This window comes from Gopherus flavomarginatus, chromosome 3, assembly GCF_025201925.1.
Source record: "Gopherus flavomarginatus isolate rGopFla2 chromosome 3, rGopFla2.mat.asm, whole genome shotgun sequence".
Lineage (NCBI taxonomy): Eukaryota > Metazoa > Chordata > Testudines > Testudinidae > Gopherus > Gopherus flavomarginatus.
The window spans coordinates 168,587,915-168,608,423 of NC_066619.1; the positions used below are offsets into that span (position 1 = coordinate 168,587,915).

At 37.6% G+C, this 20,509-nt stretch overlaps 1 protein-coding gene across 8 annotated transcripts in view; it reads right to left on the reverse strand.

Annotated features, from left to right (window-relative positions):
• The window catches only part of STPG2 (sperm tail PG-rich repeat containing 2), a 446,863-nt gene that overhangs the window by 213,610 nt on the left and 212,744 nt on the right, over nt 1-20,509 (reverse strand). The window contains exon 12 of one of the 8 annotated variants that reach the window (XM_050944048.1): nt 9,863-16,762. The exons of the other annotated variants lie outside the window; for them this stretch is intronic. Coding sequence (XP_050800005.1) covers nt 16,731-16,762 — 32 coding nt within the window. The 3' untranslated portion in view covers nt 9,863-16,730. Of the gene's footprint in view, nt 1-9,862; nt 16,763-20,509 lie in introns of those variants that run through there. 8 annotated transcript variants of the gene reach the window in all.

Here is a 20,509-nt window from a genome sequence, read left to right on the forward strand (position 1 = left end):
TATTAAAAACACAAATGTTAACAGAAATATAAGTAAACCCAACAACTTCCTCAAAGTTAGTAAAGAAAGCAAAAACCACTGCAGTCTCAAAATACCAGCCCCACACACACCCTTCCTCTGCTCCAAATCTTGGGAAAAGAGGTGAGATTTGCAATGTGCCTGGACAATTAATTTGGGCTATTGCAGACCAGTGGGAGGGAAGAGAATTCTGAAGTCCAAGGTCCCACACTGCAAGAAGCTGCTAGCAACTCCCTCTCTTTTATACCAAGGGGGCTGCAGCTCAAGCAACTCTGATAACCACAGCTCTGCCAATATTACGTAGACAGAAAAGTTGTCTATCAGTCATTCGGGTCTCAACCACTTTAGGGCTTTGTGGAGTTGGTTTTGACCTATAAACAGACAGCTGGTGTAGACCACATAGCAGTGGTGTCAAAGGCTTATAATAAAGAACTGCACTTAACCACCAAATTCTGCACTACCTACAGTGTCTGAGTTGGTTTAATATTTAGGACTTGTTGGAGCACACTGGTTTAATCTAATCTAGATGTAGAAAAGAGATCACAGTGGAAAGGCCCACACCTGAAAAAAATAGTCACGATCTCCTGAGTAGAAAGAGATGCAAAAAAACATCCTGGTCACTGCTGTTATATGGTAATCTAAGAGTATACAGGGATCCAGCAATACCCCAGAGTGTGAACTATCCTAAAAGTAGCTGGCACATGCTCAAAGGGGCATATATAATCCTTCTCATATCTTCCAGTTGTCTCTACCAATTTCATTCCCATCTCATCTGGACTGAGTTTCAGCCAGATAACCCTGTCTATTGCCCTGGTCTTTACCAAATCCTGGGCAAGGCAAACACTGGCTCTATCAGATGACACAGATATAGGGAGAAGTCTCATCTGCCATTGGTAAACACCACACTCTATTTCCTCCTCACTAACCTATTAAAAGGTCCAATATACATACTGAACAAGAAGGTGATAAGATGGAGAGCCCTGTGCAACTTCACATCTTACATTTGGGAGAAGACTAATTGCCCCAAATTACCTTCTGGAATTTCTCAGAGAAATAGGAATGACACCACTGAAGAGCTGTCCCATCAACTTCTGCTAGTGTTCAGAGAAGGGTCAGCATTACAGCATGATCAATGATATTAAGGGAAGATGAATAATACAATTATATTATTATGGACATGTGATCATTCATTGCCAGGAGGAGGTCATCTACTAAAGCCACCAGTGTAGTCTCTGTGCTGTATCCTGACCTTTATCCAGATTAACAAGGCCAGGAATATCTGAGCCATTTAGGTACTCAGATTTGTTTCAGTCTAACCTTCTCAATAATTTTAACCAGAAATGGAAAATTGGGTACATGTTGATAATTAGGCAGACAGCTGATGTCAAGGGATATTTTAAGTGATATGTGTACAATAATTTCCTTTAATGACACTAACAACTTACTGTGACAGAGGCATAGATAATCTCCATCAGTAACAGACCCAATTCTTCCTCACTGGTCTTCATCAGCCAGGAAGGACCTGGGTCCAAAGTACAGGTTGTGGCATGAAATATTTCTAAATCTTCTACCATTTATTGAGCAACAATGACCTAAACTCAAGCAGAAAGGACTTTGCACTCAGTTCAGTCCAAATCCATTTGATTAAAAAAAACATCCACATGTTAATTTTCAAATAACTGACATTGCTGTATGTTCCAGTCTATGCATCTGATGAAGTGGGCTGTAGCCCACGAAAGCTTATGCTCAAATAAATTTGTTAGTTTCTAAGATGCCACAAGTACTCCTGTTCCTTTTGACATTACTATATGTGTCTGCACATATAGTCATATGGACATGCATCACTATATTGTAGAAGTAAATAAAAAATGTTAAATATATATTATATACATTATGAGACATAATACTATTAAAATAATTCTTATGTCACTTATTACTGTACAGTGGTAATATGAAATTGTATTCATGTGCATACTTATCTGAGAACTGCACTTTAAGAACAGAAAGGTTAGTGTATTCAAAATGAAAGCATGGTGTTCTGTCTCTAATACTATTCAAGAGCTTTTCTCAAAAGGCTAATTTCACTCCAGATTTGCAAATAACTAGCTCTATAAAATGTCACAGAAAAAAAACTCAACAGAAACAGAAATAGCTTCTATAGGTCAGATCATCAATATTTTTATCTTCATCAAGTGTATCATAGTTTTTACTTTTTAACATTAATTCAAGATATTTGTATCTGTTATCTATCCATTCCATTACTCGTTATCCAAATCCTAAAGACTGCTATTTTTAAATATATATTTTTTTCAATTATGTAATTTTTTTAGTTTGGCTTTTTCTCATTTTCTATTAAAAATAGCTTCTCACTCTATACATAATAACTCAGCCAAACATTCCTTCTGCCACAGCCCTCTCCCTCTATTTTATTCCTGTGTAATCTAAGAATTTCCCCTCTGGACACTGTGAAATGCAGCAGGGTTGATTTTTCTTCCAAGTGCAGTGTTTTCTGCCCCTTCTAGCTCAAGGGGCCAGATGATACTAAATAAATTACTTATGTAATACTTTTCCAAGAACTATACAAACATTCATCTTCAATCCACACAGTCCCTCTATGCAGTACGTAAATAAAGACTGTATTAATATCCCAGTTTGACATGTGTGGAAACAGAGAGTTAAGTTATTAGCCCCAAGTCACACAGCAAATAAGTGTGAGACCCACGAGTCAAAACAAGGTATTTTGGTTCAGAGACTGAAGTCTAATCCATTATCACAAATTGCTATCTGGACAAGTCATTCAAAGTTCCTGGGTCTCAGCTTTCCCATATGCACTTACATTGCACTTTTTCATCTGTCAAAACAGTTAACAAAAGTGGGCAAGACAGCATAGCCTCTTTCTGTGGAGTGACATAATGAGGAGATACATATAAAATAATTTTTCTAAGCAGCAAAGTAGCTTAGTGGATAAGGCATGACCCAAGAGTAGGAGAAAGGTGGCTATACGCTAGCTAAATCTCCCTTGTTGAGGATGAAGACAGAATTGTTCGGCCCCCAGAACAATTGAGAGAATCCTCAGGACTGTTTCATCTCATGCCCCAGCTGCACAAGTCTCCAAAGATCTATTTGGGCAGCCAGGAATAGTCAGGGCACAGCAGCACTCCGGCCACACCCCTTTTCCTAACCGTGTTCCACTGTGATTCATTTACCCGACCACGATCAAATAAAAGTACTTGAATAATACAATATCATATGCAATTTTCTATCAACTTCTACACTGGTGTAGCAACATGGAGTACTGTTTACCATTCTGTGTATATCCAAGTCATAGCCATATGCCAGAGTAACCCAGAAAGTCCATAGCCAAAGAGTGGAGAGGAGAGTATATGGAGTATGGTTGGAGGGCTTGAAGCCCTACCTGGAAGCTTTCATCCAACACAGAACCCCTTTAAATAACCACAAATTTCAAGAAGTGTGAATGTTATTATAGTAAGAAGGAGGGGAAAACCACATGTGTCCAGGGGCTCCATCTGATACCAATGCAGTCCTTCATATCATATTGTTATATTTTAAATTTAACACATCTCAATATTAACTAAAAATAATTTTAAGTATATACAGCTCACAAAAAATGCCTTCCTGCAGATGTTGTATGAGGGTGGAATCTTGTATTTTCCCTTCCAGAATATAATAATTTAAATTATAGGCTTAACTAAATGTTGCTTTGGCCTGACGATAATAGCTCCACATCTGCATTGGCCTTATTTTATGACCTGAATTTGGTTCAGAAATTATGATAAGAGTTTATTTTTTTAGAAAAAAATTCAATTATTATAGACTTTAAGGTCAGAAGGGACCATTATGATCTTCTAGTGTGACCTCCTGCACAATGCAGGCCACAGAATCTCACCCACCTACCCACCTCTAACAAACCCCTGACCTATGTCTGAGCTATTGAAGTCCTCAACTTGTGGTTTAAAGACTTCAAGAGAATCCTCCAGCAAGAGACCCATGTCCATGCTGCAGAGGAAGGCGAAAACCCCCCAGGGCCTCTGCCAAACTGCCCTGGAGGAAAATTCCTTCCCGACCCCAAATATGGCGATCAGCTAAACCCTGAGTATGTAGGCAAGACTCATCAGCCAGACACCCAGGAAAGAATTCTCTGTAGTAACTCAGATCACACCCTCTTTACTGTCCCATCACAGGTCAACGGGCATATTTACCACTAATAGTCAAAGATCAATTAATTGCCAAAATTAGACTATCCCATCATACCATCCCTTCCATAAACTTATCAAGCTTAGTCTTGAAGCCAGATATGTCTTTTGCCTCCACTACTCCCCTTGGAAGGCTATTCCAGAACTTCACTCCTCGGATGGCTAGAAACCTTCATCTAATTTCAAGTCTAAATTTCCTGATGGCCAGTTTATATCCATTTGTTCTTGTGTCCACATTGGTACTGAGTTTAAATAATTCCTCTTCCTCCCTGGTATTTATCCCTCTGATATATTTATAAAGAGCAATCATCTCTCCCCTCAGCCTTCTTTTGGTTAGGCTAAACAAGCCAAGCTCTTTGAGTCTCCTTTCATAAGACAGGTTTTCCATTCGTCGGATCATCCTAGTAGCCCTTCTCTGTACCTGTTCCAGTTTGAATTCATCCTTCTTAAACATGGGAGACCAGAACTGCGTACAATATTTCAGATGAGGTCTCACCAGTGCCTTGTATAATGGTACTAACACCTCCTTGTCTCTACTGGAAATACCTCACCTGATGCATCCCAAGATTGCATTAGCTTTTTTCAAAGCCATATCACACTGGTGGCTCAGTCATCCTTGTAATAAACCAATACTCCAAGATCCTTCACCTCCTCCCAAGCGTGCGGCGCCTAAGCTGATTGGTGCTGCAAGCCTGGGAGGCAGGAGAAGTGAAGCAGCAATAGCGTGCCTGGGGAGGAGGCAGAGCAGGGGTGAGGAGTTCCCGTGCGTGCTGCCCCCCCCCTTACTTGCTGCAAGTGGCCCTCCCTGCACCCCCCGCCCGAGCTCCCTCCACCTAAATGCCAGCGGTGACCGGGGCGGCCAAAGATCCAACCACTGCAGTCACCGCCGAAGAAAATGCCGCCCCCTAAATCCTAGTGCCCTAGGTGACCGCCTAGGTCACCTAATAGTTTGCACCGACCCTGCTGCTACTAGCTCAGATATAATTTTGCAACTCCCTAATTCCACAAAATTCTGTGGCAATTTAAAAAAAAACAGAAATATGAAAAGCCACTATTGTTCAAAATATCATGCTTGTGGGAATGGAAAAGAGCTATCTTTGAAGTATTTCTTTTGTGAAATCAGAAAGAAGGTACAGAGCATGAAGCAAAAATCATCCAAAGCACAGGACTTGGTGGTGATGGGGTACATCAACTATCCAGACATCTGTTGGGAAAAATAATACAGCAGCACACAGATTATCCAACAAGTTCTTGGAATGTATTGGAGACTTTTTTTTAAGGTCAGAAGATGGTGAAAGCTACTAGGGGAGAGGCTGTTCTAGATTTGATTTTGACAGATAAGGAGGAATTGGTTGAGAATTTGAAACTGGAAAGCATCTTAGGTGAAAGTGATCATGAAATGGTAGAGTTTGTGATTCTAAGGAATAGTAGGAGGGAAAAGAAGCACAATAAAGATAATGGATAATGGATGCTGGCTACAACAGTGCCATGCAAATGCCTGTTCTCACTTTCAGTTACACTGTAAAAAAGAAGCAGCACCATTTTCTTCTCCAAATGTAAACAAACTTGTTTGTCTAAGCAATTTGCTGAACAAGAAGTAGGACTGATTGGACTTGCAGGCTCTAAAGTTTTGCACTGTTTTATTTTTGAATGCAGGTTTTTTTGTATATAATTCTACATTTGTAATTGTAGCTTTCGTGATAAAGAGATTGCACTACAGTACTTGTATTAGATAAATTGAAAAATACTATTTATTTTGTTTTTTACAGTACAAATATTTGTAATAAAAATAAAGATAAAGTGAGCACTGTACACTTAGTATTCTGTGTTGTAATTTAAATAAATATATTTGAAAATGTAGAAAACATATAAAATATTTAAATAAATGGTATATTATTATTAACAGCGTGATTAACTGCACAATTAATTTTTTTAATCACAATTTTAATTGCTTGATAGCCCTGATAAATACAGAATTGGTGCCTTAAATATGAAACACACAAACAGACAAAAGCTGACCTTTTGCATCAATAGAAAAGACTGCATGTGAACCTAGAAATAACGACGCAACAATATTACATCAAACAGCAACTAGACAAATAGTTTTACAAAACAGAATAAGTGCAATGCATACACTATTTTCAAAAGTTGGGAACCAATCAATTGACAGATCAATGATATTATCCCCATTTTAAAAGTAAGATTCAGTGAGAGTCTGGGAAGCCAAAAGGACCTTTCTATCATCATGATAAAAGTATATCTACATTTTTGAACTCAGTAAAGTTGTTATGTTAAAGGAGATTGGGGAAGGAAGAGAAAGAAAGAAATAAAGAGAAATTTTAAAAAGGAAATTCAGCCTGCAAAAATAATTATTATTTTCAGTAGCTTTGGATAGATCAAGAAATAGATGAACTCACTATTTTTTATAACTAATATTTATATTTTTTCTTCATACTTAACTCATTAGTGTGTCTTAATTTGTAGACACAATAAAGGAAATAATAATAATGGGAGAATATCAAACAGATCTGACGCAGACATCTTTATGTGTTGGTATCTGAAGTATTTTTTAATATCCATAAGAGGATCAAAATTATTGAAAGAATTTTAAACATCCACAAAGGTAACAAAAATCTTCTCATTTAGCTAACAAAGGAAAACCTAAAGCATGATTATTATGCACTATAATATGAATCTCAAAAATGGCTAGCATTCAGTGAAAGGAAGTTTTCCTTTTGAATCATTTTAGTACTATTCTCTTTTTGTTTCTAATTCAATCTCTTATTTTTCTCTAGTCAACTAGGTGCATCCTACTTTCAAGTTTGGACATTGTATTAAAAAGTATATTTTAAAATCTAAAGTTCTTAATTCCAACTACAATCTCTGAATTGCTGCAAAAAATTCTTTGAATGGAAACTTTGAGGTAGCATCAGAAAGTTTTTAGATTAATTAATTGTTTCATCTGTTTGAGCAACTGCCTTCGGATCTGCAGCTGCTAATGGAGAACATGACAGGGAGTTAATGAATGCAGACCTCCCTTAGTGTTGCTGCTGGCCTCTGTGGAATCATGAGTGCATCTCTGGGTACATATTTATTCAAAGTAATCCTTTCTTTTTTATTACTTCCTTTTACAAGAGAATATTAGATCAGGGATAATATGCTCTGTAGCATTCTTGAAAGCTAATAGGATGCATTTGTTTATTAAGTTTAGTTGTATTAAAAGAAAAAAACATCTGTGAACTTTAGGACAGGCTGCTCCCAACCAGATAGATCATCAAGAATGAATTAAACATACATTGTATTTTTAGTATATGGCAAAGGCACCTGTGTCCCCCGGATTGGTACTTTTCTATATTATTTATACATTTAAACAAATCAAATCAATAAATAACAAAAACAAGGATGCAAATTTTGGCCAAACCCCTGAGAATAAAAATAATCAAACTGAGATAAAAGAAAAACCAGAACCATTTTCCCAGTCTTTAAAGATGACTTTATTAAACAAAATTAATCGCCCCTATTGGCTGGTTAGCGGACTTTCAGTCCTCTTTAGATACTCTTTGCGGGACCCGATTCACCCTCATTTACTTATTTAAACCCGATTCACTCATTTACTTATCTGAAAGGATCTGAGGGCAGCGATCGATCCAGCGGTGGTTGATTTATCATGTCTAGTCTAGACTCAATAAACTGACCACCGAGCACTCTCCTATCGACTCTGGTACTCCACCAGGGCGAGAGGCACAGGCAGAGTTGACAGGAGAGCATCAGCCGTTGACTTACCACAGCGAAGACACCGTGTTAAATAGAGCCAAGTACGTTGACTTCAGCTACATTATTTGTGTAGCTGAAGTCGCGTAACTGAGATCGATCCTCCCCGTGTAGACCAGACCTCACTTCTGTGAAATCCTACCTGATTATGTCAATGGCAAAACTCCCATTGACTTCAGTGGAGCCAGGATTGCACCGCAGGATTACTCCTGCAGGTTTTAATGACACAACTAACATAGAATGCAATTTGTTTGTCTTTAAGGTGCCACAAGTACTTCTCGTTCTTTTTGCTGATACAGACTAACACGGCTACCACTCTGAAACGTAAAGAATGTAGCTCCCTGCTCTGTGTCAAGCCTTACAAGAGAAACAGAGAATCCCAGTTTGGGATCTTGACTGGGAAAAGCCATTTCAGCATACTATTTTCATTCTGGTCATTTTCAAACTACACATATATTCTGTTAATGATCTTAAAAGTTTTTTTCCCAATCATCATAGGCATTTTACGCTATTATGCTTAAAGAGCAAAATGATAAGTTACAGTATCAATGTCACACAATAGAAATCTGTTTATTACAATGCATAATAATGCTGTACTAAGAGAATGTCATTCCTAACTGTTCCAGCTCATTGGCTATAAAGGAAAAAAAATAGTTTGTACATCTATGGCCCATTTATGCCTAATTTTGTTCATTTTGATGCTCCTCCATGATACTGACCAAAGTAGAGGGTCATGGAAAGTCACCCACACTAAAAGTGCCGAGTGAGGGGGAAGTCTTATTTCTGCAGAATATTTGTACTAGATGTACCTTCATTTTAATTTCTACTACTACTTGGTGTGCATAAATTTAAGCATGTGAGTAAGTCTTTGCAGGATTGGGACCTTACCGATGAAGACAATTCAGATTTAAAAAGAGTTAAGGATTACATTTAATTTTGTTTTTAAGCATAACTCTTTTCGGGACACTGTGTCAAGAGATCTTCTAACCTGTACTCGTCAGTAATGCTGAATTATTGCTTTGGAGTAGTTTGTGTCATTGATAATACCAAAGAGGCTCTTTGTAACTGAAGTGATAGCCATTGCTGATTATCACTTAACAACTTTCATTTATCTTAAAACACAGCAAAGTAATTAACCTTTACATTCTATTACATTGTTTCACTCTCTACAACAGTATTATATGTTGCATATTTCCATTCTTATGGTATTTAGACTTTGGGGGGGAGGGGTGCTTTTTTTTTTTTTTTTTTTGACTTCCACTAAACTTTAGGAGCTAATTAAGCAAGCAAGCATCTACTTTTGAAGCATCTCATTAAAGTCACATGCTTCCAATACTGAAATGTCCTTGGAATTTCCAAAAATTATAAGTGACAATTTCATAGCTCAAAAAGTGTTGCATCCAACACTGAGGAATTGTATCTTAGGACACCATCCTGACAGATAAAAAGGAACTGATCACCAAATAAAAAATTAGTGGTTGCTTACGTGCAAGTGATCATAACTTCATTACATTTGTTATGGGTAAACAGAATGAAGTCTCAACTAGTAATATATATACTTGGTGCTTTAAAAGAACCAGTTTCACAAAGCTGAAAACAATTATGAGCCAAATCAGCTGGCAGAAAGAGTTTAAAATAGGAAAATTGTGAATAATTGGGAAATGATTAAGAATATTTAAGTGGATGCCCTTAAAGACACAAATCAAGAAAAAAAAAGTCTTTACTGGTTTAAAAAAAAAAAACAGCCTGCCTGAGAGGGAAAGTGAAAGCAGCAATATATGGCTGTGTGTGTGTGTGTGTGTGTGTGTGTGTGTGTGTGTGTGTGTGTGTGTGTGTGTGTGTGTGTGTGTGTGTGTGTGTGTGTGTTGTGATAAACTCAGGACAGACAGCTGCAAGGGAGGGGTAGAAATCAGTCTCAGAGGGTTAAAAGGCCCTCTTCCCTATCAACTGAGGGATAACTATGGGTTAATCAGGTTCAGCTGAGAAGGGGCTACCAAAGTATCAATTAGAATCAGCTAAGCGGGAGCTCCTGAGGTTAATTAGAATCAGCTGATTCCAACTAAGACAAGGAGCCTCACCAGGAGGAGAGGCAGTATTCTCTCCCACAAGGAAGAAAAATATGCTAAAAAGGATGAGTGGAGAGAAGGAACAGACTTCCCCTGTATCCTAAGGGGGACCATATTACCCAAGCCTGTCTCACCACGGCTAAAAGCAGCGGAGGCTGGGGAGACTGAGAAGGTGCCTTGCCACAATGTGTGTGTGTGTATGTATACACATGATTATAAACTAGATATACACAATGAATAAAAACTAGAAGCTAGAAAAGACACAAGGAGACACCTATGGCCTGCAGAGTTAAGGATAATAATAAGGATTTTTTTAAGTCTCAGAAACAGAAGGAACCCAAACAACTGAATTGGTCCATTACTAAATGGAAATGATAGAACAGTCAATGACAACATACAAGAGGCAAAAGTGTTCAGTAAATATTTCTGTTCTGTATTTGGGGGAAAAGCCAAATGATATATACACACGGTATGATGATGAAGTTTAAATACTTTCCAACAGTAACTAAGGAGGATATTACATAGCAACAACCAAAGTCAGACATCTTAATCAGCAGGTCGGGTTAATTTCCTTCTTTTAAAATATATAAGTTTTAAAAGAGTTAGTCAATGAGTTCGCTGGCCCATTAATGTTGATTTTCAATAAGTCTTGGAAAACAGGGGAAGTTCCAGAGGATGGAAAGGAAGTTAATGTTGTGCCAATATTTAAAAAGGGTAAACAGGATGATAGAAATAATCATAGGTCTGACTTCAATCCCAGGCACAATAGCAGCTAATACAGAACTCTATTAACATAGCATTAAGGGATGTAAAATACTTAATGACAATCAACAGAGGTTTATGGAAAATAGATCCTGTAAAACTAACTAGATTTTTTTTTCTTTTTGTCTGGGGAAGAGCTTACAGATTTGGTTGATAAAGGTAATAATGATATTGTGCTGTACTTACACTTCTGTAAGCCATTTGATTTGGTACCGCACAATTTTTTGATTAAAAAATGAAAATGATATAAAATCAACATGGCTCACCATACACAGATTAAAAACAGCCTAACTGACAGGTCTCAAAGTGTAATTGTAAAGAAGGAATCATCATTCAAGTGGGTCTGTTGCTGGTGCAGTATCACAAGGGATTAGTTCCAATACTACACTATTTAAAACTTTTATCAATGACCTAGAAGAAAACACAAAATTACTGATAAAGTTTGCAGATGACAGAAACATTGTGGGAGCAGCAAATAATTAAGAGGAGAGGTCACTGACAGAGAGTGATCTGGATTGCTTAGTAAGCTGAGCACAGTTAAACAATCCATATTTCAATAGGGTCAAATGTATAATTACATATCTAAGAACAAAGAATGTAGAGAATGTATGACTCAGTCATTCTGCAAGACTTGGGGGTCGGGGAATGGTGGACAATAAGCTGAACATGAGCTCTCGATGCTGTGGATAGAAGAACTAATGTGACCCTTCAATGCAAAAAGAGGGGAATATGAAGTAGGGTTAGCAAAGATATACTACCTCTCTTATCTGACACTGGTGTGACCATTAATGGAATACAGTGTCCAGTTCTGGTATCCACAATTCAAAAAGAATGTTGAAAAATTGTGGAGGGTTCAAAGAAGAGACACAAGAAAGATAGAAGGATTAGAAAACATGCCTTGGAGTGGAAGATGCAGACAGCTCAATTTATTTAGTTTATAAAAGAGAAAAGATTAAGTAGTGATTTGATTACAACTTATAAATACCCACACAGAAAATAGAAATTTGATAATAAAGGGCTTTTTAATCTACCAGACAAAGGCATAACAAGATCCAAAAGCTGAAAGTTGAAGCTAGACAAATTCAGACTAGTAATACAGTACATTTTTTAAAAATTTGAGGGATAATTAACCACCAGAACAATCTACAAAGGTTGTGGTGGATTCTCTATCACTGGAAATTTTAAAATCAGCATTGCATGTTTTTCTATAAAATATGCTCTAGAGTTCAACCAGTTATAGGAACTGAAGCAGTAATTAGTTCAGGGAAATCCTAGGGCCTGTTTAATATAGGGGAGCAGACGAGATAGTCACAGTTGGTCTCTTCTGGCCTTCAAAATCTATGAATCATGTAAATTTAGAGGGAAAAAGAATAAAGAATTGCTCTACAGTGTCCTTTTAAAAGTCGGCAATCTCCCTTATTCCACAGATTTTTCGTATTTCACATAACCACAATAACATACATTTACAGTGATAATGTACTATACATTTTTCAGTATCCATGTGTAACTGTATTGGAGCTTTAGAGTCATCAAATCCCAATGAGCCAATTGCATCATATTACATCCCAATAAGTGTATCAAATATGTAATTGCATTCTAAATATCCTTTGCAAATTTAAGGCAATAGATGCAGAGACCCAACGTGAAACTATCCATGATATCAGAGGGCACATAATATTAAATATTTATGAAAAAAATCAAAAAGTTGAAAAACTATTGCAAGATCTTAAGAACTTGTCTAAAGTTTTTTAGTTTTGCAAAATCAAAATTTCTTAGAGTTCTTCTATCTCTAATGCCTATACAATATACATCTTTTTCCAATTTTCAGAAAGTGAACTATTTCTTCTGCCTTCAGAAAGATTATGCACACTCTCAATACATTATAAATGCATATTTTGATAATTCGGTCTATTACTTTTCTTTTTAATATATTCCATAACGTCAATGTTATTTCTATCAAAAAAGTAAAAATCACTTATATACATCCTTGTATTCTTTGTTTCACTAGCTTTGATCTCACATTTAAATTCTTCTCAGAAAAAATACCATCTTGTTTTCTCAGACTACAGACAATATTGAACCTCCCTGCAGTAATCGTTTGATTGTGGGAAGTAAAGCTGCACTTTCAACGATGTCCTTACTTGATCTAACAATGCAAACATATTTTGATGTTACTTCTAGCACTGACTTTGAAATGATTCCATCATTAATGTAAGCAAGCATATGTAACTGCATGTAAAACCCAACTACCCACAGACACAGCGTTATCTACCTGTAGCAATACAGAATTTTCAAGCCAAAAGATTCTATAATATATTAATAAACATTATATTATAAACAAATACAATACTTTTCTTTAGTACAGTTTCTTTATTTAAAAAGCTTTTCAGAGTTATTTTAAATGTTGCAATTACAAAGTTAAACAATAATAGCAGAGAGAGAAAGAATACAAGAGGTATAGGACAAGATGAAAAGCAATGTTTTCAGCTGCAATTTTTAATGAGATGGAGAGTGAATTAGGTGGACAGGGATCTGTTCTGGGTCTGGTCTTATTTAATATCTTTATTAATCGTCTGGATGTAGGAATAAAGAGCACACTGATCAGATTTGCAGATGACACAAAGCTATGACAGGAAAGCTATTCTAGGCTACACAGGCTGCAGTGCAGTGGCACCCACATACCAAGGCTGTATGGAGTGAAGGGAAGAAAGCCAGTTCAAGATATGCAGAAGCAGTGCACATGGTAGTAGACAGACAAGGGATCTGATTCTGATCTCACAAAGTTTACACTGGTATAACTCCACTGATGCACATGGATTTATAAATGTTTAAATGAGAGAAGAATAAGGTCCAAAGTCAGTGAAACAGGCTGGAAAAGGAGGGCAATTAAGAACAAGATCCTAAAATGAAATTATGTCTGGTGGAGTTCTTTTATACTGGGGAGGATGTGGTTGCCTTCCTTTATCCATGTGAAAAACTCAGTCATTAGCTTTCAGTACACGCTGGAGTCTGGAAAGTGGGGATTTGGGGAAGCCCTACAGAGTCAAGAGTTGCAATTTTAAAAGATTAAGCACAAAAGAGGATTTCAAAGGGGGTTGAGGCAAGGCAGTTTTTTACATGGGCAGTATCACAAAAATAATGATATGCAGATTTCCAAACAAAAAGTGTTTGAGGAGAGTTCAGTGTCAAACATGACATGAAGGTTATGCACAGAGGAAGTTAATATAAGGTCTGAGGGAGATGGCAGAAGAGGCAGAACTGTGTTTGAGAGTGATCTCTCTGTCTAAGAGAATCACTTCTGGTTTTGAGACATTTAACTGAGACAAAACCAAGAGAGACTGATTCGCCTCTGCTTTCCACTATTTCTACACTGATGGAATGCCACTGGAGTGACAACGGAGACACCATGACATAAAACTACAGTAACACAGTGGAGAATGAGGCCCCATATGTTTACTTAGTAAAGGAATGCAAAGTAAATGTACAGGAAGGAGGAAACTAAGATATCAAAAGTTTATATATTTGAGTATTATGAACATAAAAATGCGAGTTCATTTATAAGCCGACCCTCCCAAGATGGATAGGTAAAAACAGCAAAAAAACTGTATGACCCTTTCATAAGCCAACCCTATATTTCAGCGGTTGGCAAACTTTGGCTCCTGGCCCGTTAGGGTAAGCCACTAGCGGGTCTGGACATTTTGTTTACCTGGAGCGTTCACAGGCACAGAGCCCCTCAATTCCCAGTGGCTGCAGTTTGCCCGTTCCCAGCCAATGGGATTCAATTTTTTCTTCCAGATCTCTCGGAAGCTGATGAAGACAGAGACCATGATGGTTCATGAAGCGAGTACACCAACCCGCTGAAGCGACAAACATTGATGGCTTTACTGACGTGTATTTGCCGTCTTTTGACATTTGCAGAGCAAGCAGATGAATTGCAGTTCTAGTGACAATGTACCCATTTTGTTGACATTCAACAACCCAATTATTGAGATCTTTCTCCAGCTCAGGACATGATGCACACCTCATTGGACATTTTTTCTTGCTTCTTGGCATGTCTTTCACTGTTTTACTTTTTTGCCATTCTCTTACTTGCTTCTCATTGACACAGAATTAATGAGCAGCGGCACAATTATTGTTTGCTTCTGCATATTCAGCAACTTTAAGTTTGAACGCTGAGTGATAAGCAAACCTTTTTCTTTTGATTTTATCATTGTTCATTTTAATAATAATCTATTTTCATGCTAGTATTTATTGTAGTTATAGATTTTGTAGGAATTTATATAGGAATGTCACCTGCTTTATCACTGTCAAATTATTATTGTTCTTTTTTATTTCAAAGCAGCCCTGTAGATTGGCATATCTGTGGGGATTACAGGCTATTTCAAGTTTATTAGAGAGTCCATCGATTCTGTACATTATATTTTCATATTGTCTCGAGACTTATAAGGTCCATTGGTAGAAATGCATGAAGAGATCAAATTACACCGTAGTGGACTGACATCAGTGCTATAGTACTATCGTTTACTGTATTTTTCTGATTGGCTTGTAAGGCATAGCATGTTGTGAAATACATGGGTCAAATGTTGTGCAGATCTGCAGCACTACTCTTTTAGTATTCCTTTCAAGCCAATCTAGTCCACTAAACAGAGCCTTTGCAATTTTAAAAGGCTGCAGTATTGACATCAATAAATGGGTTGGCAAACTTTGGCTCCCGGCCTGTCAGGGTAAGCCGCTGGCGGGTTGGGACATTTTGTTTACCAGGAGCATCTGCAGACATGGAGCCTCTCAGCTCTGCGGCCGTGATTCGCTGTTCCCAGCCAATGGAAACTGCGGGAAGAGGTGCCACTTCCCGCACTCCCATTGGCTGGGAACAGTGAACCGCAGCCACAGGGAGCTGAGGGGCTGCATGCCTGCAGACATTCCAGGTAAACAAAATGACAATGTATTAGATATTCAATTCAATGAGTCCATAGAGTTTAAAATCATCAAATTTTGATGTAGACCCGTTTATAAGCCGACCCCCGCTCTTTGATGCATGAATTTTTACCAAAAATATTCGGCTTATGAACGAGTATATACGGTAAATAACAAGAATTAGCATTATCAAGCTAGAAGTGGAAAGGGCAGAGGGTCAGAAACTAAATCTAATGACATGGGGCAAACATCAGAAAGAGAGAATGTTAGAGAGGATAAAAACCAGGAGCTGACAAGAAGGTGAAGGAAGGAGGTGATTTTCTAAATAATTAATTAAATGTTTCAATTCACTCTGAAAAGAAAAATGCTAAGTATCATAAAGGAGGTGGATCTGAGGGAAAAAAAACACAAAGACTGCCAGCACTGTTAGAAAGGAAGAAAATGTTGATAAAAAGCCTTAGAACACTGAGGGCTTCATGCACTGAGAATGGAGACAGAACATGTGCCATTCATTATTTTTCAAGATAACTTGTGCTTTTAATGGTCTACAGTTCATCCATATACTATGGGAAGCTTACGTGACAAAAGTGTGTTTTCTGGTGAGGAAAAAACAGCTCAGGGCAAAGGGTATAGATATCAAATACAAGCAGTTTTTCTTTTGGGAAGTCAGAAGGTTGTTAGCAAATGGGAAAGCAAAAAAGCATATCAATCTGGAGAGTTTTATGGGGTGAACATGCTTGAGACAGATTGAAGAAGGTAACTGTCAAGGCTGATTCCCGGCTCGTTGAGTGCGGAAGGTGGGGCCCGCAAGGATTCTAAAACTTAATACTGGCCACTCCAGGCTTGTATTGAACTCCCAAGATTACAGCGTCTCTCGACCTTGGATGGGTAGATGCTGTCACCACCCAAATGCAAAAGATACCCTTTTGAGAACCCAGAAACGCACACATGGGAACTCCTTCCTGTGGGGTACCCTCAAGCCCTTTCACAGACACACACACACTCTCCGGGGAAGAGCTGAAAAAGAAAAACAAAGAAGATCAGCTGTTACCACCAGCTAATTAAACAACATATGCACAAACCTCTTAGGGACACAAAAATCCAGTCTTGTTCTTAAAAAAGGTTAATTTTATAAAGAAAAAAAGAACGAATGAACATACATCTGGAACTTAGGCTTTTTGCTAGATCAAAAAAAAATCAATTACAAAAATTTCGCCTCAAGATAGCTCTCCTGAGGTTCAGCTTAACGGTTACAAGCAAAACAAAAGCACCTGGGGTTAGCACAGGGGAGTCCACAAGCCAATAAGAAATAAATGAAATAACCCTAAATGCGTCTTCCTAGACCTTCCCTGACTGACTTACATAACTGAGGTTTCAGATAAGCAATCTCTAGGTATGATCTGATGGTTTTTCATACCTGGCTTAAAGCTTCCTGCCCTGCGTCTCCTCTCTCTGGAGAGCAACAAAACATACAAAGGGATGTCCGAGACCAATGCAAGTTCGAGTAAGTGTTTGATTGAGAGAGGAAGATCAAAACGTGACATTGAAATTTCAAACCACGTGGCTGTTTATTAATGGGGATAAGTTACAACTTGGGCCAGGAAAGGGTAATTTATCAACTAGAAATACTATCAGAATAAAACCATACACAACTTGAAACAGTCTATTTACATCCAATAACAAAAAACTAAACGATTTATGATCAGCTACTCAAAACCAGAGCAGATACACAAAACTAAGTAAACTGTTCGAGCATTAACCGAATATTGTAAAATACACCAACCAACCACAATAGCAATTAATACAACAAGCTGGCTCTCATATACTGTATACACAACTTTGCACCAAGTAAGGGAAGGGAAAAAAGGGAAGAGGCTAAGCAAACAGAGTGTTTACAGAAATTAAAATGCACATAGGCAGTACAGAAACCGAGAGCATGACGAATTGATGGGAAATAATCCAAAAACCAAAATGAAATGACACGACATGAGCCAGCAAAATCCAGAGGAGACCCTGGCTGAAAGGGTGATCAGGCCTTTCAGCTAACTCACAGATACTCCTGCCGTTTTTGGCGCAAGATATAGTTTTATTTGAAGACTCTTACACGTGTCAGCGTCTGATTGGTCCCTAGCTCCTTCGCCTTCCAGGTTCCGAGCTTGTGCCCTCTACGTAAACAGGATCTCCACCCAGCACACTACTTTTTGCACACGACACCCTACTCTTTTGCACATGGCACTAACTTGACCCACAATTGACCAGACAGAAGGTTCAAGAATAGGCACATGGCACTATAATGTTGCACACAGCACCATAGGGTAGCACACGGCACCACTGTATTGCACATGGCACCAATGTGACCCCTTGACCAACAATTGGCCATACAGACAACATGTTTGAGCATAGGTTTAGGGTTGCGACAAGGGAAAGATTTCTTCCCAATTTAAATGTGTGAGCCTGGCCCCAGCCTCCCCAGCCCCAGAGCGCTGGGAGGGTGGGTGGCACAGCCCCAGCTTGAGCCGGGGCCATCGCACAGGGGTACTGGACCTGCTGTGTGGGTGGGAAGGGGGAGAGCCTAGGAGTGTAGCATAGGCAGAACCATGCCTGGCTGTTTATATTTCTAACAGCCTATTGAGCCAAATTCATCTCTGATGTAGCTCCATTGACTATTGATGGAGGTGCAACTTGGACAAATATGGTTCATTATGTTTTATGCAGTAACCCATTAGAAAATTAACCATACTTCCACAAGTAGAAAATGTTGAATGTCAGACTGGTTCAGCTACAGGTTAGTAACAAAAGAGTTGCAGTTTCAGATTAAATCATTGGTCCATTGAGTCAGTTACCATTCAAGCCTTCTGTTAATAAGCTACTTCTGAGACTAAATAATCAAGATTTTGCAATGTCTTGCCATATCCAAGTACATCTGTAATAATCTTTGTTGTAACTTCTTTGGAGATTTTAACTCTTAACCATATCTTGCCATTTCAATGAGTTATTGTTGAATTGATGTCACTATAACATATTCTGTATTATTTTGCATCAAGCTTTTAATGCATCAAAGTACACTAGTTGCTCTATAAAGCTGCTGCTAATACCTGGGCAGATATCTTCACTGAGATATTAATGATGATTTCAAAGGCATTTTCCTTACAGCTCATCATTGTATATGAGAAGTTTTGTCTGTTGTTTATCCATGTAATACCTTACTTATCCAAAGATAAATTTCATCACCTTTCATGATTCATCTTGATTGTCTAATGATCCCATATAGTTCTTGTGACCCACAACGGTTTTGTATCATCATCAAAGTTATACCATCTTATTATCTGTTTACTTCTTCAAAATCATTAATATGTCATATAACACTGTTTCCAGCACCAGCCTTGGGGCAACCCATTGTTAATCTCTATTACGAGGCGCAGCCATATGCTCTTACTCTTTGTTTTCTATCACAGACTCCATTTTTAAATCCATGAGGTGACTTTCCTCTTGCCCAATGGTTATTTATTTTCCTTAATTCCATATCACTCTAGAAAGTGTGTGTGTGTGCGCGCGCACACGTGCGCCTGAGGTCTGATGACTCATCTATTTGAACAGCTAGCAAAATGTTGTAACACGTTAATTTTTTTCTTTCAGTGGAAAGAGACGTGTTGTATTGTTTTCCAGGCAAACATTTATTACATATTGCTGTAACTTTGTAATCCTCATTTATTTCTCCTACAAAACATTTTTTTAATCTAATATCAGGAAGCTCAGAACAGATTCAGAGCTCTTGAAAGGCATGATTTATGTTTATAAAAATGTATTTTGCAGAAGATTATCCTTTCTGTAGGGAATAAAAAAATAAATTAGCAAGAATTTTCTCAAAACTTACAGAAGTTATGCATGAAAAACTTCTGATACATTTTCCTTTTTGTTGTTTAGCAATGCTATTTACAACAATACGAAAAGAAAGATTACTCTCTCACACAAAGGTTGTTTTTGCTGCTTTGATAGTATACTTATAACTGATTACATGAAATGACAGAATAAAAAGCACAATTCCTCTATCCTATGGTTTCTAGGCTTTTTCTTTACTAAGATTTATGATAGATACGCTATCAGTTGAGTAATTACAGTTCTTTTCTAAAGTATATAGTAAAATGCAGCTGCAAGCATCCAGAAAAAACAAATTCAATATTTAATTTTGAAAAAATGTACATTATCGAAACAGAATGGCTTTCAGTCAGTCAGTGATAAAATATCTGAACAGAATTAAGTTGTTCACATACTTTTTGCGAAGTATGATTCTAATGACTTGTCTGCCTAAAATAAAGTGTAATCTCATGTGTAGGCTGTAGTTTTTAAATATGCAAATAAGGCAGTATACAGTACATGTAGCATATTTTAGGAATGCCAAAACAAAAGGGGCTTATTTATTTGGAGAGACCAAAAACTTTTCACTTATGAAAACTGAGTTCCTTTAGAAGTGTGACTGGTAAATTGTTAAATTCTTATCTTTTAGAAGCCTAATTGGATAGGTCCTTAGGTTAAAGTTAATAAGTACCTTGACATAAAGAAGAAATGAACAAATTGTTCTCACCAGCTTTCTTCATCTTTCATCAAAATGAAAGGAAAGAAAAGCCTTATTTTGAAAATGGATTGAGTGGGCTTTTCTAACCTAGGTTAAATTAGGGAAGGGATTTTTCTAACTACCCATAAGATCAGCTAAGTGTCACCAGTAAATCTGGTTCAGACTTCTAAATCAAACCCATAATCAGGACT